The following is a 12,813-nucleotide window of genomic DNA, read 5'->3' on the forward strand; positions in this document are numbered from 1 at the left end:
ATGGAGTATTGTATAGCATGCAGAAACAACAGAGGTGGGACTTAACATTGTGCTAAATGAGAAGCGTTAGAAACAGGGCAGGGTAGGACACAGTCCCATTTATGTGAGGTACAAACACATGCATGGAAAATAACTACCCATAAAGAATGTATGCACATGAGAGGGTGTTAGATTGAATGCATTAGACTAGGTGGGAATATAGAAGAATAAATAAGTAAAATGCGAGATTTGAGGTGCATCTATGGATGACAGTGGGCTGTGATGGGAGGAACATGAATCTGACCTTGTGCACCTGCAGGGGAGAGGTAGAAGTAGGGAATAGGAAATACCATTATCATATTTATGATTTTCATTTTAAAGGAAAAAGAAATCATCAAAAAGTTAGACCTTTTGGAAGTTTGCCATTAAACTTTTCAACTTTAAGCTCTCATTAAAGATTAGAGGTAGAAGGAGGTAGAGGTAGATTATTAAAATCTGCCTTAAGCACTCATTAAAACGCATTCATTCATTCCACCTTCCTGTAAACAGATAAAAGCTAAGAACAAATTGTGAATCATGTGCAGTAATAAGATGCGATGCCAGGCAGTGGCGAGTGTGCCCGGCTGTTCTGGAAAGATTCTTTGACAGAAGTAAACTGAGCACTTCTAGGTGTGCCTGTCTTTGCTTCCCAGGAGTGGTCCCCCTCTCACAACTTGAAGAGCCTGAGGAAGAAACAGCTGGCCACCCGGGAGGCCATGGCCCGCCAGACAGTGGTCTCAGACGCAGAGCTGAGCGTCGTCGAGTCGTCCGTGATCAGGTGCCGTGTGCTGTTTCCTGCCTTTGTCATTTGGGACACCAGTGGCATGTTTGGGAACTTGAAAAGTGTCATCCAAAGGCATCGCTAGGAGCAAGGTGCACTCTGCTTTTGAACTTGGTTGTGCTTCAGTGCATACCTGGAAGACTGAAGTGAATTATATTATTTCATTTCTTAGTGCAGCCAGTAGCATACACAGTAACACGTGTCAGCATCCACTAGCGAATCTGTTCCATCAACTTCAGCTTCTGAAATTCAAGTGACTGTAGCATGAACACCTAGAGAGAGCATATCTTCATTTTATGTATGCCAAAGAAAATATATAGAGAATTCTAGACGTATAGACTGTCCCCATCCCCCTTCCCATCAATTTTACAAATAAACAACTTCAAAAAGAATGATGGTCAAGGTAAGACCTCTCTTCTGCTGAAGAATGTTCTGCAGCAGAAATAGTGAAGAAGTTTCTTGTGAGTCTAGATGGCTGCACGCGTCTGGGTGCGGTGAGTGTTCTCTCACAATTGACCACCTGGGGGCAGCTTGTGTGGTGTTATCGTTTTGGGGTTTTTTCCTCTTTTTTAAGAGAAAGCACACATGTGAGTGTGGGGGAGGGGCAGAGAGAGAAGGAGAGAGAGAGAATCTTAAGCAGGCTCCACGCTCAGCAAAGAACCCAAAGCAGGGTTCAATCCCACAACCCCTTGATCATGACCTGAGCTGAAATCAAGAGCTACCCAGGTGCCCCTAATTTGTGTTTTTGTCTTATTAGCTGGGCAAAGATCAGTTTCAGCCTTTTGTTTTTTGTTTTATTTGTTTGTTTTTTGAAATCATTTTGGGCCTCTTATTAATGCATCTGCATTTTGGACAAGTTAATTAATTGTCACTCTGGGGAAAAGAAATAATCTTTATCTTATTTCTCTCTATCCTAAAGCTTGTTGCAGGAGGCAGAAAGTAAATCCGAACTCAGTCAGAACATCTCTGCCCGGGAGCATTTTGTGTTTACCGATAATGACGGCCAAGTTTATCACCTCACCGTTGAAGGAAACTCAGTGAAAGATAGTGCTCGGATTCCACCAGATGTGAGTCCAACTCTTGGTTAAATCTTCATTAAGAGTTCTTATCAAAGATTTTGTTGATTCCATATTCAGTGAAGCCATAGTTGGGTTGTGAAGCTATTTCAGAAAAGCTTAATGTAAATAATAAACTTTACTGTTTAAGGAGATACTGTCATTGATAATAAACTTATCTCACACTGCTAGGGAATAACATTGTCACTACTTAGATTGAGTACTTACTACGTGCCACTTATTTTTCATCCCCTTAATAATCCATGAGGAACTATTTCCATTTTATCTGTGACAAAACTGAGAGACAATATGTAACTTTCCCAACATTACCCAGGTTAGTGACATGGCAGTTCTCAACCCAGGTCTGTCGTCTGACTCCAGTGTCTCCCCTCTTTCTATCCCAGGCATTACCCTGAAGGACTTGACTTACAGTCTAGCACTATTTTGGGGTAATAGTAATCAGGTTGTAAGTGCAGTAGTGTTATTAATACTTACTAATTTATGTATCTCCTTCAGTGACCTTGTGAGATCCTCTGAGTTTTATAGTTCACAATTTGTGTCTGCACGCATCTCATAGGTTGTTTTTAATGGATAGATTAAGAAAATGTTTTTGTTAACTAATAACTATTATAATAGTTAAGTGGAGGCATGAGATGATGGCATATAATATATCTATTTATTTAAAATTGTTGTCTAAAAGTAGAATGTTTTAGTTGAATGCCTACCCCCATAGTTTGCAGGCAGCTCAGAGTCTCACGGGTTACAGTCAGGATGGCGGCTGGGGTGGAGGGTCCATTTCCAGATGGCTAACTCTTGTGGCCATTGCAAAATAATGCTGGCTGTTGACGAGCGGCCTCAGTCCTTCCTCATGGGGACCTCTCCACAGGACTGTGTGCCTTCCTCCAGAGCGAGTGATCCAAGGGAACACAGAAAAAGCTGCAGTGTCTTTTAGGACCTCGTTTGAGAAAGCGCACTCCGCCATTTCCTCAGTGTGCTGTTGGTTCACGGGGCAGCCCTGCCCATCGTGGGATCGTGGGAGGCCCACCAGGCAGGCTCAGTGGGGCCTCGTAGAGGCTGCTGCCACATCTTCCGTGTAAACAACATGAGAAGAGTTGAGACCAGACAACCTTCTCCCCTAAAAATGGAAACTAACATGTGAAAGTACTTTTCAAGCCAGTTCCATTTTTACCATTTATATAGAACAGGGCATACCTGAGACTTAGTAATGTCTGTTTTGAACTTTCTCCACTGTCACTAGTTTTAAAGGATCAAAGTAGTAATGCGAGTGTGAAAGATTGATACTCGGTGGTCATAACAGGAAAGTAACTTACTTTAAGTGTATGGAAAGGAAAACTGCTAAGGCGTGCAGATGCAAGATTTGCTGTGTCACGTAGCTGTCCTGTGGAGTCTGTCTGCTGCCTAGTAATACAGAAAGTTCCTCCTCTAGAAGCCCAGGGAACACGCCATCCCACCTCTTCCCGTGCCAGCTGCAGGCAGCTCCGTCTCCTTCTAATCATGCCACATTTGCGATCAGGATAGAGAAACAATCCAGTAATTGTTTGAGATGCCAGTGCCTCCTTACCCTAGAAAAAGTTTAAAACTTTGGGACATTAAACCCAAGTTTTCCTTTTCAAAGGATTTATTTCGGGATGATAGTGGTGCCTCAGGGCTTTTAAAAAGATTCTGCCTCCTTTTGTGGAGGCAAGTCCCCATCTGCCCACCAGGTCCTTTTATTCCGAGGACATGAGTGGCGTTCTCGTGGAATGACCAGCCTCGTACAGATACAGCCTCCAGTGAAACGAGCACGTATGTTAGAGCAGGTTAGTTTCAGGTAAAGGGATTTGAGCATCTACTCGATAATACACGTAGAATTGTTTCATTATTTTTATTTTCTGGAGTTTAAATGTTTTTCTAGGGACTGTAATATAGAATTTAGTCAGGGTTTTGGTTGCTTATTTTAATCCAATATTTGTTACCCTCCTCCCAAATGTGAAGTATTAAACATTTGCTCTGAGTTGGCCCTAGAGCTACAGTATATATACAAATGGTAAAAAGAAAAGGAAAATTTGGCTTATTTTAAATTATGGAGCCTCTGTAGTTGATTGCCTTTGTTCACAAAACGGGAACAGTGGGAGAAAATGAATAGCCCTGCTTTGTGGCCAGCCTTCCTTCTGATCTTTGGAACATCATATTTTACATACAGGAACATAACAGAGTCAACTAGTAATAATCTATTCCGTTTTAATCTTATGTTCAGTTTTCTCGGGATTATTCGGAGCCATGAAGCAAATTTCTGCCCCATCCTCTGAAAGCACCTTGGTATCTCCATATGGTTCACATCCCACCAACAGACTCTTAGGTAGAAAGATCTGGATTGTTTAATTATATGGTTATATTAATATGTCATTTATAATTCTAAGCTGATTTCTGAGCTGAAATTTCAAACTTTTATGTTTTAATTTTTAGAGTTTAGAAAGTAAGTTATATTTCAAAACTAAAAAGTAAATATAAAGGCAAAATCTTTTTTTTTTAAGTTACTTACTTTTGAGAAAGAGTGTGGGGGAGAGGCAGAGAAAGAGAGAGGGAGAGAGAGAATCCCAATCCACACTGCTAGCCTAGAGCCCAATGTGGGTTCAAACTCACGAACCTTGAGATCATGACCTGAGCTGAAATCAAGAGTCAAACACTTAATCAGCTGAGACACCCAGGTGCCCCTAAAGGCAAATTCTTAATTAAACATTCTGTTTAATAAGACTTTGGAGTGTTGCTTCATACTACATAGCATTCCGTTTAACATAACTCTAAGTTTTTCATTATTGAATTCTTTAAAATACTTTTTTTTTTTTTAAAGTACGCTCCATGCCTTGTATGGAGCCCAGCGCAGGGCTTGAACTCAACGACCCTAAGATCAAGACCTGAGCTGAGATCAAGAGCTGGATATTTAACCGACTGATTTGCCCAGGCGCCCCTAAAATAATTCATTTTTAATCCAGCCTTTTTTTTAAATTTCTTGACTACCACTAGGATTTATACAGTATTTGATGTGTGGCCCAGTCTATTAATTTGGCAGACCTGAACTCTCTACTTCTTGCTATGGATAACATGAGAATGAAGCATGTGGACTTTTTTACTTTTGTTTTATAATTGTAAAAGCAGATTTAATAAGTAGAGAAATAATTGAGCAATAATATGATTTAATAGTAACATGTGTTGACTGTTTACTGTGTAGCAGGCATTGTTTTGAGCCCTTTCCTGTATAAATGCATTAATACTAATAGGAACTCCTCAGATGTCCTGAGCTTAACCTCCTTTATCCATAATAAATCCAAGATGCAGGAAGATTATGTGGCTGTGCCCCAAAGCACACACCAAATTTAAGTGAGGAAGCTCAGCTCCAAGCCCAGGCAGCTGACTCCAGAGCCAGGGCTCCTCAGGTCTCCGTCACCCTGTCGCTGTGCGCTTCTCAGAGCTGCCAGCTCCTTTCTCCCTGCCTGGGGGTTACTACAGTAGCATTACCTTCTTATATTTGGGTTTCCACGTGTTACCTTGTTTGCAAAGCTTTCCGTGAATTCAGATTGTGCAGATGCCTTTAGTCTGCACAATCTGATGCTAAAAAGAGATACTAAACAGTATCTCTATCTACATTATTCTGGAAGGTGTCCGTGAAGCTCTGAGTCCTCTTTCCAATAGAAAAACTGCTGCTCAATCAGTTATGAAGCAGCTTTGAGTTTGCTCTCGAATAGATTGGTTTATCTATTTTGCAGTGAATATCATATATCATATCTCGAATAGATTGGTATATCATTTTGTGGTGAATGTAAGTCGGAGACAAGAGCTCTCTGGAAAAGGTTTTCTTCCGTCTCTTTATTTCTTTCAATTTGCTTTCTATAAGGTATTTCATCCTCAAAAGATATCTTTCCTCTATAAATTTAGTGCAGATAACTTAATGTCTATCCAGTTGAATTCTCTCGTTTCATCATAGTTGAAATTGATAAGCTAGGTAGTTAGCTCTCGCAGTGTCTGAAGTCCTATATTTGATGACATTCATACTAAAGCAAAGCCATTTATAGTTAAGTTTTATTAAAATATCTGTGTTATTTTATCACATTTATTAAGTAAAAACATTTCTCTGTTTTGATGACTTTTAAGTTTTGTTGCTTTTTTTGCTGTTGTTTTCTAGGGAAGTATGGGTAGTATCACCTGTATCGCCTGGAAAGGGGACACACTAGTTCTTGGAGATATGGATGGAAATTTAAATTTTTGGGACTTGAAAGGCAGAGTATCCAGGTATGATTCAAGAATGCAATATTATTTGGTTAACAAAAAGTAACTTCTCAATACGTATCCATTGGAGGCATGTGATATGGTAAGTAGGATCAGTAAACGTGACCAAGTGTAGCTTGGACCCTTGGGTCTCTCGTCATTGAACTTGGGAGGAAGGGCCTTGGGCCAAGCTCTGGGTCATTCATTGGAGACACTTCGTCTGCAGGCAGAAGTGCCAAGACATTGTTCCAGTTGTGAAAGGGCAGACCCTTTCTGTCGGATGGGACCCTTGTCCGAGAAAGCAGAGTGGTTCTCACATCACTGGACCTGGTCAAAGACAGACCTAGAAAGAGTCATTGGATGTAGTTTCTGGTGACGAGATATTACCTGGCTTCATGTTGACCCTTTGTTTTTGTGTGTCCTCAGAGGAATACCTACACACCGCAGCTGGGTGAGGAAGATTCGTTTTGCCCCCGGCAAAGGAAACCAAAAACTAATAGCAATGTACAGTGACGGAGCGGAAGTGTGGGACACTAAGGAGGTAGGCTCAGCCCCGTGAGGGGACATTCAGGCTGGGCTGCTGGCCACAGGGTGGGTCTTTGTTCTTCTCCCTCCTTCTGATGTAGAAATGAAGCCTGTATAATGGGTTTATCAAGCTTCTCAAAACAGTTTCTTGCTTTTAATGGTATCAGTATCCTTAGAATCTTTAAAATGCAGCCTGCATACATAAAGTAGGTTCCCAGAGACCGTTCAGGTTTAACTTGCACTGGTCTTTGCCACAGGCACTGTCTGTGATAAACATCTTCCTTTTCTTTCTGAAATTGACAACCAGATTCCCTCTTGTAGGTTCAGATGGTGAGCAGTTTAAGGAGTGGAAGAAACGTGACCTTTCGGATATTGGATGTGGACTGGTGTACTTCAGATAAAGTGACCTTGGCATCAGATGACGGGTGTATCCGAGTCCTGGACATGTCTATGAAGTCCACGTGTTTTCGAATGGACGAGCAGGAGTTAGCGGGTATGGAGCACCGGTGAGAGGCCTGGGTGCCGCCGGTTTATTTCGCACAGGCCGCTCTCTTCCAAAGGGAGAGCTGCCTGTGTTTCGTTTCAGTCTTACTTTCTAACAGTCTGAGTGTAAGGAAATATATTAACTTCAGGCTTAAGTGTTTTTACCACTGAGGTGCTGGACTCTGGAACTGCAGATGTCAGCCATCCTCTGACTCTGGTTTGGCAAGTGCCCCTTCTCCTACCCTTTGCAGAGTGCTTTGTCAAAAGATCAAAGATGTTTACGTAAAAACGATTCACTTAGAATTCAGGAGAACTCCTCAGAGGACGTACGTGAATCTAGTGGTGAGGAGCTGCTGGCTTTTTCATAATGAGCTTGATATCTTTTGCGAGCATGTATCCCTGGGGGCGCCTCGCTGGCTCAGGAGGTAGAGCATGTGACTCTTAATCTCACGGGACGCGAGTTGGAGCCCATGTTGGGCACAGAGATTACTTAAAAAGAAAGAAAGAAAATCATATTAGAAAAGAAAGGGGTGAGCAGAGATCATAGAAAAGGTGCTTTGGAAAGGACAGACAGTGCTTTTGATGCCTATCTTAAGACGTGTTAAATGGCCAGAGTAAAATTAGGTGATTGTGCTCTCGTACCTTTTCTGTATGGTTGTTTTTAGATTGTTTTTTTTTTTTAATCAGAATAAAGAATATTTTATTTTAGTAACTCTAACCTCTATAACTTTGAAAAAAGAATGGGGTTGTGAATGCCCCCATGTCAGTTTGACAGGCAGCTTGTATCCAGTGAAATACAGTGTTCATCCTTAGAATGTACTCTGGGAGACAGACAGACCGTCTGCTCCTAAATGGAGCGAAGCAGGAAACTTCTTAGATATTCTCCAGGCGTCCCTGTGGTGTGCGCTCCAGGCTGCTGATCTGTGCAGCATTTCCTGAGAGACTTGTTTAGTCACTTGCTGAGTGTCAGCCTGGAACTGGCAGCTCTGGGAACTGTCTGTACCTCCGGAGCGTCAGTCTTTGGCACATTCAGAGACGACAGTCTTTTGAAAACCTGCCCTTTGACCTTGCGTTCCTGCCCGTGGTGCTCCCCGTGTGCTGCGGATGCTGGCCGGGCTCCCTCTGCCTTCTCTCAGTTTGTTTTTGTCGCTTCCCCACCCCTGCCGAGCACCGCCCCAGTGTGACTGTGCCGGCAGCCTGCCGCAGCCAGGAGGGGAGCATCGCGTGCCCACCTCTGTCCTTGAGACGTTTGCCAGCACTGCAGCCTAGCAGCGTCCCCCTCCTTCCTTCCGGAACACACCTCACGTTCCTCCGGAAACCGAGTGAACTTCAAGATGGGTTTCCTTCCAATTTCGTTACTAGCTCCGGGTTAAAGCAGTGTGCCAGCATACTCTAAATGTTGAGAAGCTCTTCAGTCACATTTAACTTAAAATTTGAGTCTACCAAAGTCAAGGTGGCTTTTTCTTAAAGTGACTACAGAATTGGAGCCCATCGTTAACACTTCAACAACTGACCTACGGCAGATTTTAGATTCCCTTTCCTTTTAAAATTTTCCTAATATTAAATAAAAAAAATCATTCCTGTCCAGTCTCTAGTGGTGCACCATCAGCTGGGGGGGGGGGGGGGCGGTAACGTAGTAACAGGGAAAGGCCAGCAGTGACCTTTGAGAACAGCATTCGATACACGTTAAAGAACAAAAACTGCTGGCAATGTAAATACGGAGTTAGCAAGAAGAGGTCCCTGTGCTTACCTCCAGACACGTGCTGATGTGGTCTGGGAAGATTATGTTTGCTCCATTTGTATTCTGGGGAATTAGAAATACAGTTTGGACTTCTTGATATGGAGTAAAAAAATCATTTGACGTCATATGCAGTGATGTATTTAATAAATTTTCTTTATTTCTCCTTAATAACAAGTAGAGACTGTCCTAAAATCTGGCTCACGTTTGCCGGTTTTCTTAGAACCACCTAGATAGTCCTCTCCCCCCGGCCTCCATGTCGACCTTTGTCCCAGCCCTCCCCACCTCAGCAGGCGAGGAGGTCAGACAGATGTAGAAGATGAGGAGCCCTGGTTTTGAGTTGGAGAAGCTCTGTCTGCTGCCGTACTTATCAGGGTCATAAAGTGGCATAAAAAAAATCAGACTCTTTAGCAGCATCTAGAAGGAATCCAGGAGTGTGGGGCTTGTTTAATAACAGTCCGGTTGGATGAAGTAAATCGTTGGCGCGGTGGGAGAGGCAGCCTCCTGGCTGTGCGGGCCACTGCCAGGCGACACGCTTCTCCCGAGGGAGCACACGTAGAAAGAGCTTTCTACAGTCAAGTCTGTACACAAACCCTGCCTCTGCGTCTGCCTCTGCTTTCTAGTCCTTTCCAGTGGTTTCCATTCGGGGTATTTGGAAATGTCACGACCTGCGGGGGTCTGGGCTTACTGAGCACCGTGCAGTGCAGGGACCAGTCCGGACAGTGAAGAATGGTCCCTTCTCTCCCCCCACCCCCCACCATTAAATCATAGTGAAAAACCCACAAGGCAGGGTCATCTCCTGCCCAGACTGCCTGCTCGCCTCGCCACTGCCGCCTGCGCTCGGTGGAGGAGTGGCCTTCCCTCTGCTCTTCCCGGCTCCGCAGCGTTTCCTGCGTTGCAGTCACAGGCAGCCCGCAGTCTGGGCGTGCTTCCGTTCGGCACTCAGACGGCCGTAGCCCGGACCGAGCAGAGCGTGAGAGGCAGAGCAGTAGTGCTGCCAGCCGCCGTTTCGTTCTGGACTGTCACTTCTAGACGTGAGCGAGCGCTTACAGGTGATTTTCTCCAGCTGCGAGATGATCACCTGTTATTTTCTCGTGGCTCATCTTTGCCCTGAGAAGAAAGGTAGGAGGGAGTGGAGTTCACTTGCAATTTGTTCATGCCCTTTGGGATGCTGTCAACAATGTTTTGCTTTGGAGAAATAACACATTTGCTTTTAAAAATCAGACATTTCTCTCCATTTGCTCTGACTTGGTAAATGTTGTCTTGCTCACATTGTGTAAAAACTGTGGAGAACCACTTTCTAAGAATATTCTCTTGTGTTGCTTCATTATCCATTGATTAAGAAGCTACCACTTAACATGGAAACTTCTGTTTCCAAGCTTAATTTGTACTGTTAAGTTTTTGTTCTCTCACATGGATGATTTCCAAACATTTTGTAACCGAATGCCAGCAGCCACTACCATCTGAAAGTGACAGGGACCGACTTGAGAGCTGGAGAATTCCATGGTTGTCATCTAGTAGGGAAGAGGAGAGAGAGAGTTGCTAAGTAGACCCACCTTCATCCCTCCCAGTGCTGGTTTTAATGGTTCTGTAGGTATGTAGGTGAGTCTCATTCTTAACAGGTACATTCCTCCCTTAATAACCTGGGTGCAAAAGATAAATTTTACGAATGGAAAATTTTTTTTAATGTTTCACAGCAACAGAAACTATGAACAAAGCAAAATACAGATGATAACTTGGGAGAAGGTATTTCCAGGTCCTTAAACAAAACTATCCACAGAGAAGAAGAAAATATATATACCAGTGGCCCTTAAATATATGGAAAAAAATGCTCAACTTTATTCCTACTAAGAAAAATGCAAATTAAAATTACACTAAGAAGCTGCTTCTCACCTGTCAGATTAATAAAAATTCACAAGCTTGAAAACATGCTCTTACAGGTCCGAGGAAACCAGTACTTGCGTGTGGTGCTCATGGAGCACTCCCTGGAGGAGGAGGGGCTTTGACAGTATTTCACAAGGCTGCGTGTATATTTACCTTTTTACTCAGCAGTTCCTTGACGTGTCCACTCACACATGTGGACCATAGCAAATTTTGGAACGAATAAATTTGGGAACGTGCACATTGGGATAGTTTAGCAGTAAACTAGAATGAGGGCCGTCTCTGATCTGATGTGGAGTGATGGGGGTGGATGGTGAACAACGCAAGGGCAAAGGTGTGTGTAGTCTGTAGATGCACTTGCTTATTTTACAGAAACAACAGCAACACAGAATAATCCAAGAACTACAGAACATGATTAGTAATAGGATGTAGATAGAAAGACGGAGAGAATCGGGATGGGGTGAAACTTCAGTGAATATACTAACATTGTATAGTATAGTTTCAGCTTCTGAACCATGTAAATGTTGTGCCTACTCAAAAAATACTGGTGACCCTTGAACAGCATGTGACTTAGGGCTGTCGGCCCCTCATGCAGTTGAAAATCCGAGTATAACTTTTCACTCCCCAGAAACTTTCCTGATAGCCTACTGTTGCCAGAAGCCTTACCAATGACCAAACAGTCGATTAACACATACTTTGTATGTTATGTATATTCTTACAATAAAGTAAACTAGAGCAAAGAAAATGTTATTAAGAAAATCAAAGGAGATTTTCATAAAGTCAAAATAGTTTCATCAAATCATGAGAGAAAATACATTTACAATATGGTGCTATATTTACTGAAAAAAAGTCACCTGTGAGTGGACCCGCATGGCTCAAACCCATGTTGTTCAAAGGTCAACCGTATAATGAAAACAAGGATGAATGAAAAAGCAGACTCTAAAACTGAACACAAATCGTTGAACGTAACCATATAACAAATTGGTAAGAATGGCTCAAGTAACTGAAACACAGTTGCACCTTAGTGGTTTATACTGAGGACAGAGAGTCGCAAAGGAATTTTGCCTTGAGTGGTGGCGCTAGCCCACTCATTGACAGCGGCACTAGTAATTCTGAAAGTGTTTTGTGCATATTATCAGCTGGAACAAACCAGTAAATAAATTGCAGTTTGGGGAAACCAAGGTTCCTATCGAGGGAAAGGGAGACACAGACATGGACTGGGGGGTGAGGAGGAAGAACCCTCCAGCAGTGGATCGAAACTGGAGATACCAGTGTAAATCCATGCCTTTTTTGTTCAGTGTTAGTTCCTTAATTTTAGTGTTGTGTCCTTATATCCTGGTTCTGTACACTCATCTCGGGCCTAGAAGCAATGATATTTCGATGGCGATGAGCACTTAGCACCCAGATTTGGTTTATAAATTCCGTTTCCCGACTAAAAAGAACCAGGGCTCCTTGGACAGTTTATTCCAGGACAGAGGCAAGAAAGTTAAAGATGAGTCTGGGACATTTTGTGTTGCCAGCAACTAAGGAAAGAACCGAAAGACGAATGAGGACCTGTCATAATGATACAAAAACTAGCATTTAGGGGCTTCCACTGCCAAACCTGGGGCGATCTGAACATTGCAAAGAATGACAGTTATATTGATATCAGTATTGGATTTTTTTTTTAAACCCATTATTCCATAGTAATATTCAGAAAGAGGAACGACTGTGGGCAAGAAGAGAAGGTGCATATTTACAGAAGAATGCTGGTGGATAAATGTAGACAGAATGATAGAATTAGAAAATCACCAATTCCCGTTCCTAATATAACAGTTGATTCGAGCCAGGATTATCCATGAGTGTCAGACCACTGGGTGGAAGGATGTTTGGGAATAGGAGATTCGGTATCACAGTATCTCACCATGCCGCCCCCCACCCGCCACGTTACCTACTGATTGTAAAGGGGAAAATGTGCCTTAACTCCCAGAGAGCCCGTGAGTTCCCCTTAACTAGATGATCAGATTCAGTGTTAACAAGAGGCCAGCCAACATGCTCCCTCTAATGGGATGCGGTGGGAAGTATACAAC

The 12,813-nt window shown here is 42.9% G+C and overlaps 1 protein-coding gene across 2 annotated transcripts in view; it reads left to right on the forward strand.

The window, feature by feature from the left end:
• Window positions 1–12,813, forward strand: part of WDR11 (WD repeat domain 11) — a 63,571-nt gene that overhangs the window by 38,578 nt on the left and 12,180 nt on the right. For both annotated transcript variants that reach the window (XM_039250459.1, XM_039250458.1), the window contains exons 15-19: window positions 672–796; window positions 1,719–1,866; window positions 6,035–6,141; window positions 6,544–6,658; window positions 6,964–7,135. In XM_039250459.1, coding sequence (XP_039106390.1) covers window positions 672–796; window positions 1,719–1,866; window positions 6,035–6,141; window positions 6,544–6,658; window positions 6,964–7,135 — 667 coding nt within the window. The remainder of the gene's footprint in view (window positions 1–671; window positions 797–1,718; window positions 1,867–6,034; window positions 6,142–6,543; window positions 6,659–6,963; window positions 7,136–12,813) is intronic.

Source organism: Hyaena hyaena, unplaced genomic scaffold (genome assembly GCF_003009895.1).
Source record: "Hyaena hyaena isolate Hyena2069 unplaced genomic scaffold, ASM300989v1 scaffold_367, whole genome shotgun sequence".
Lineage (NCBI taxonomy): Eukaryota > Metazoa > Chordata > Mammalia > Carnivora > Hyaenidae > Hyaena > Hyaena hyaena.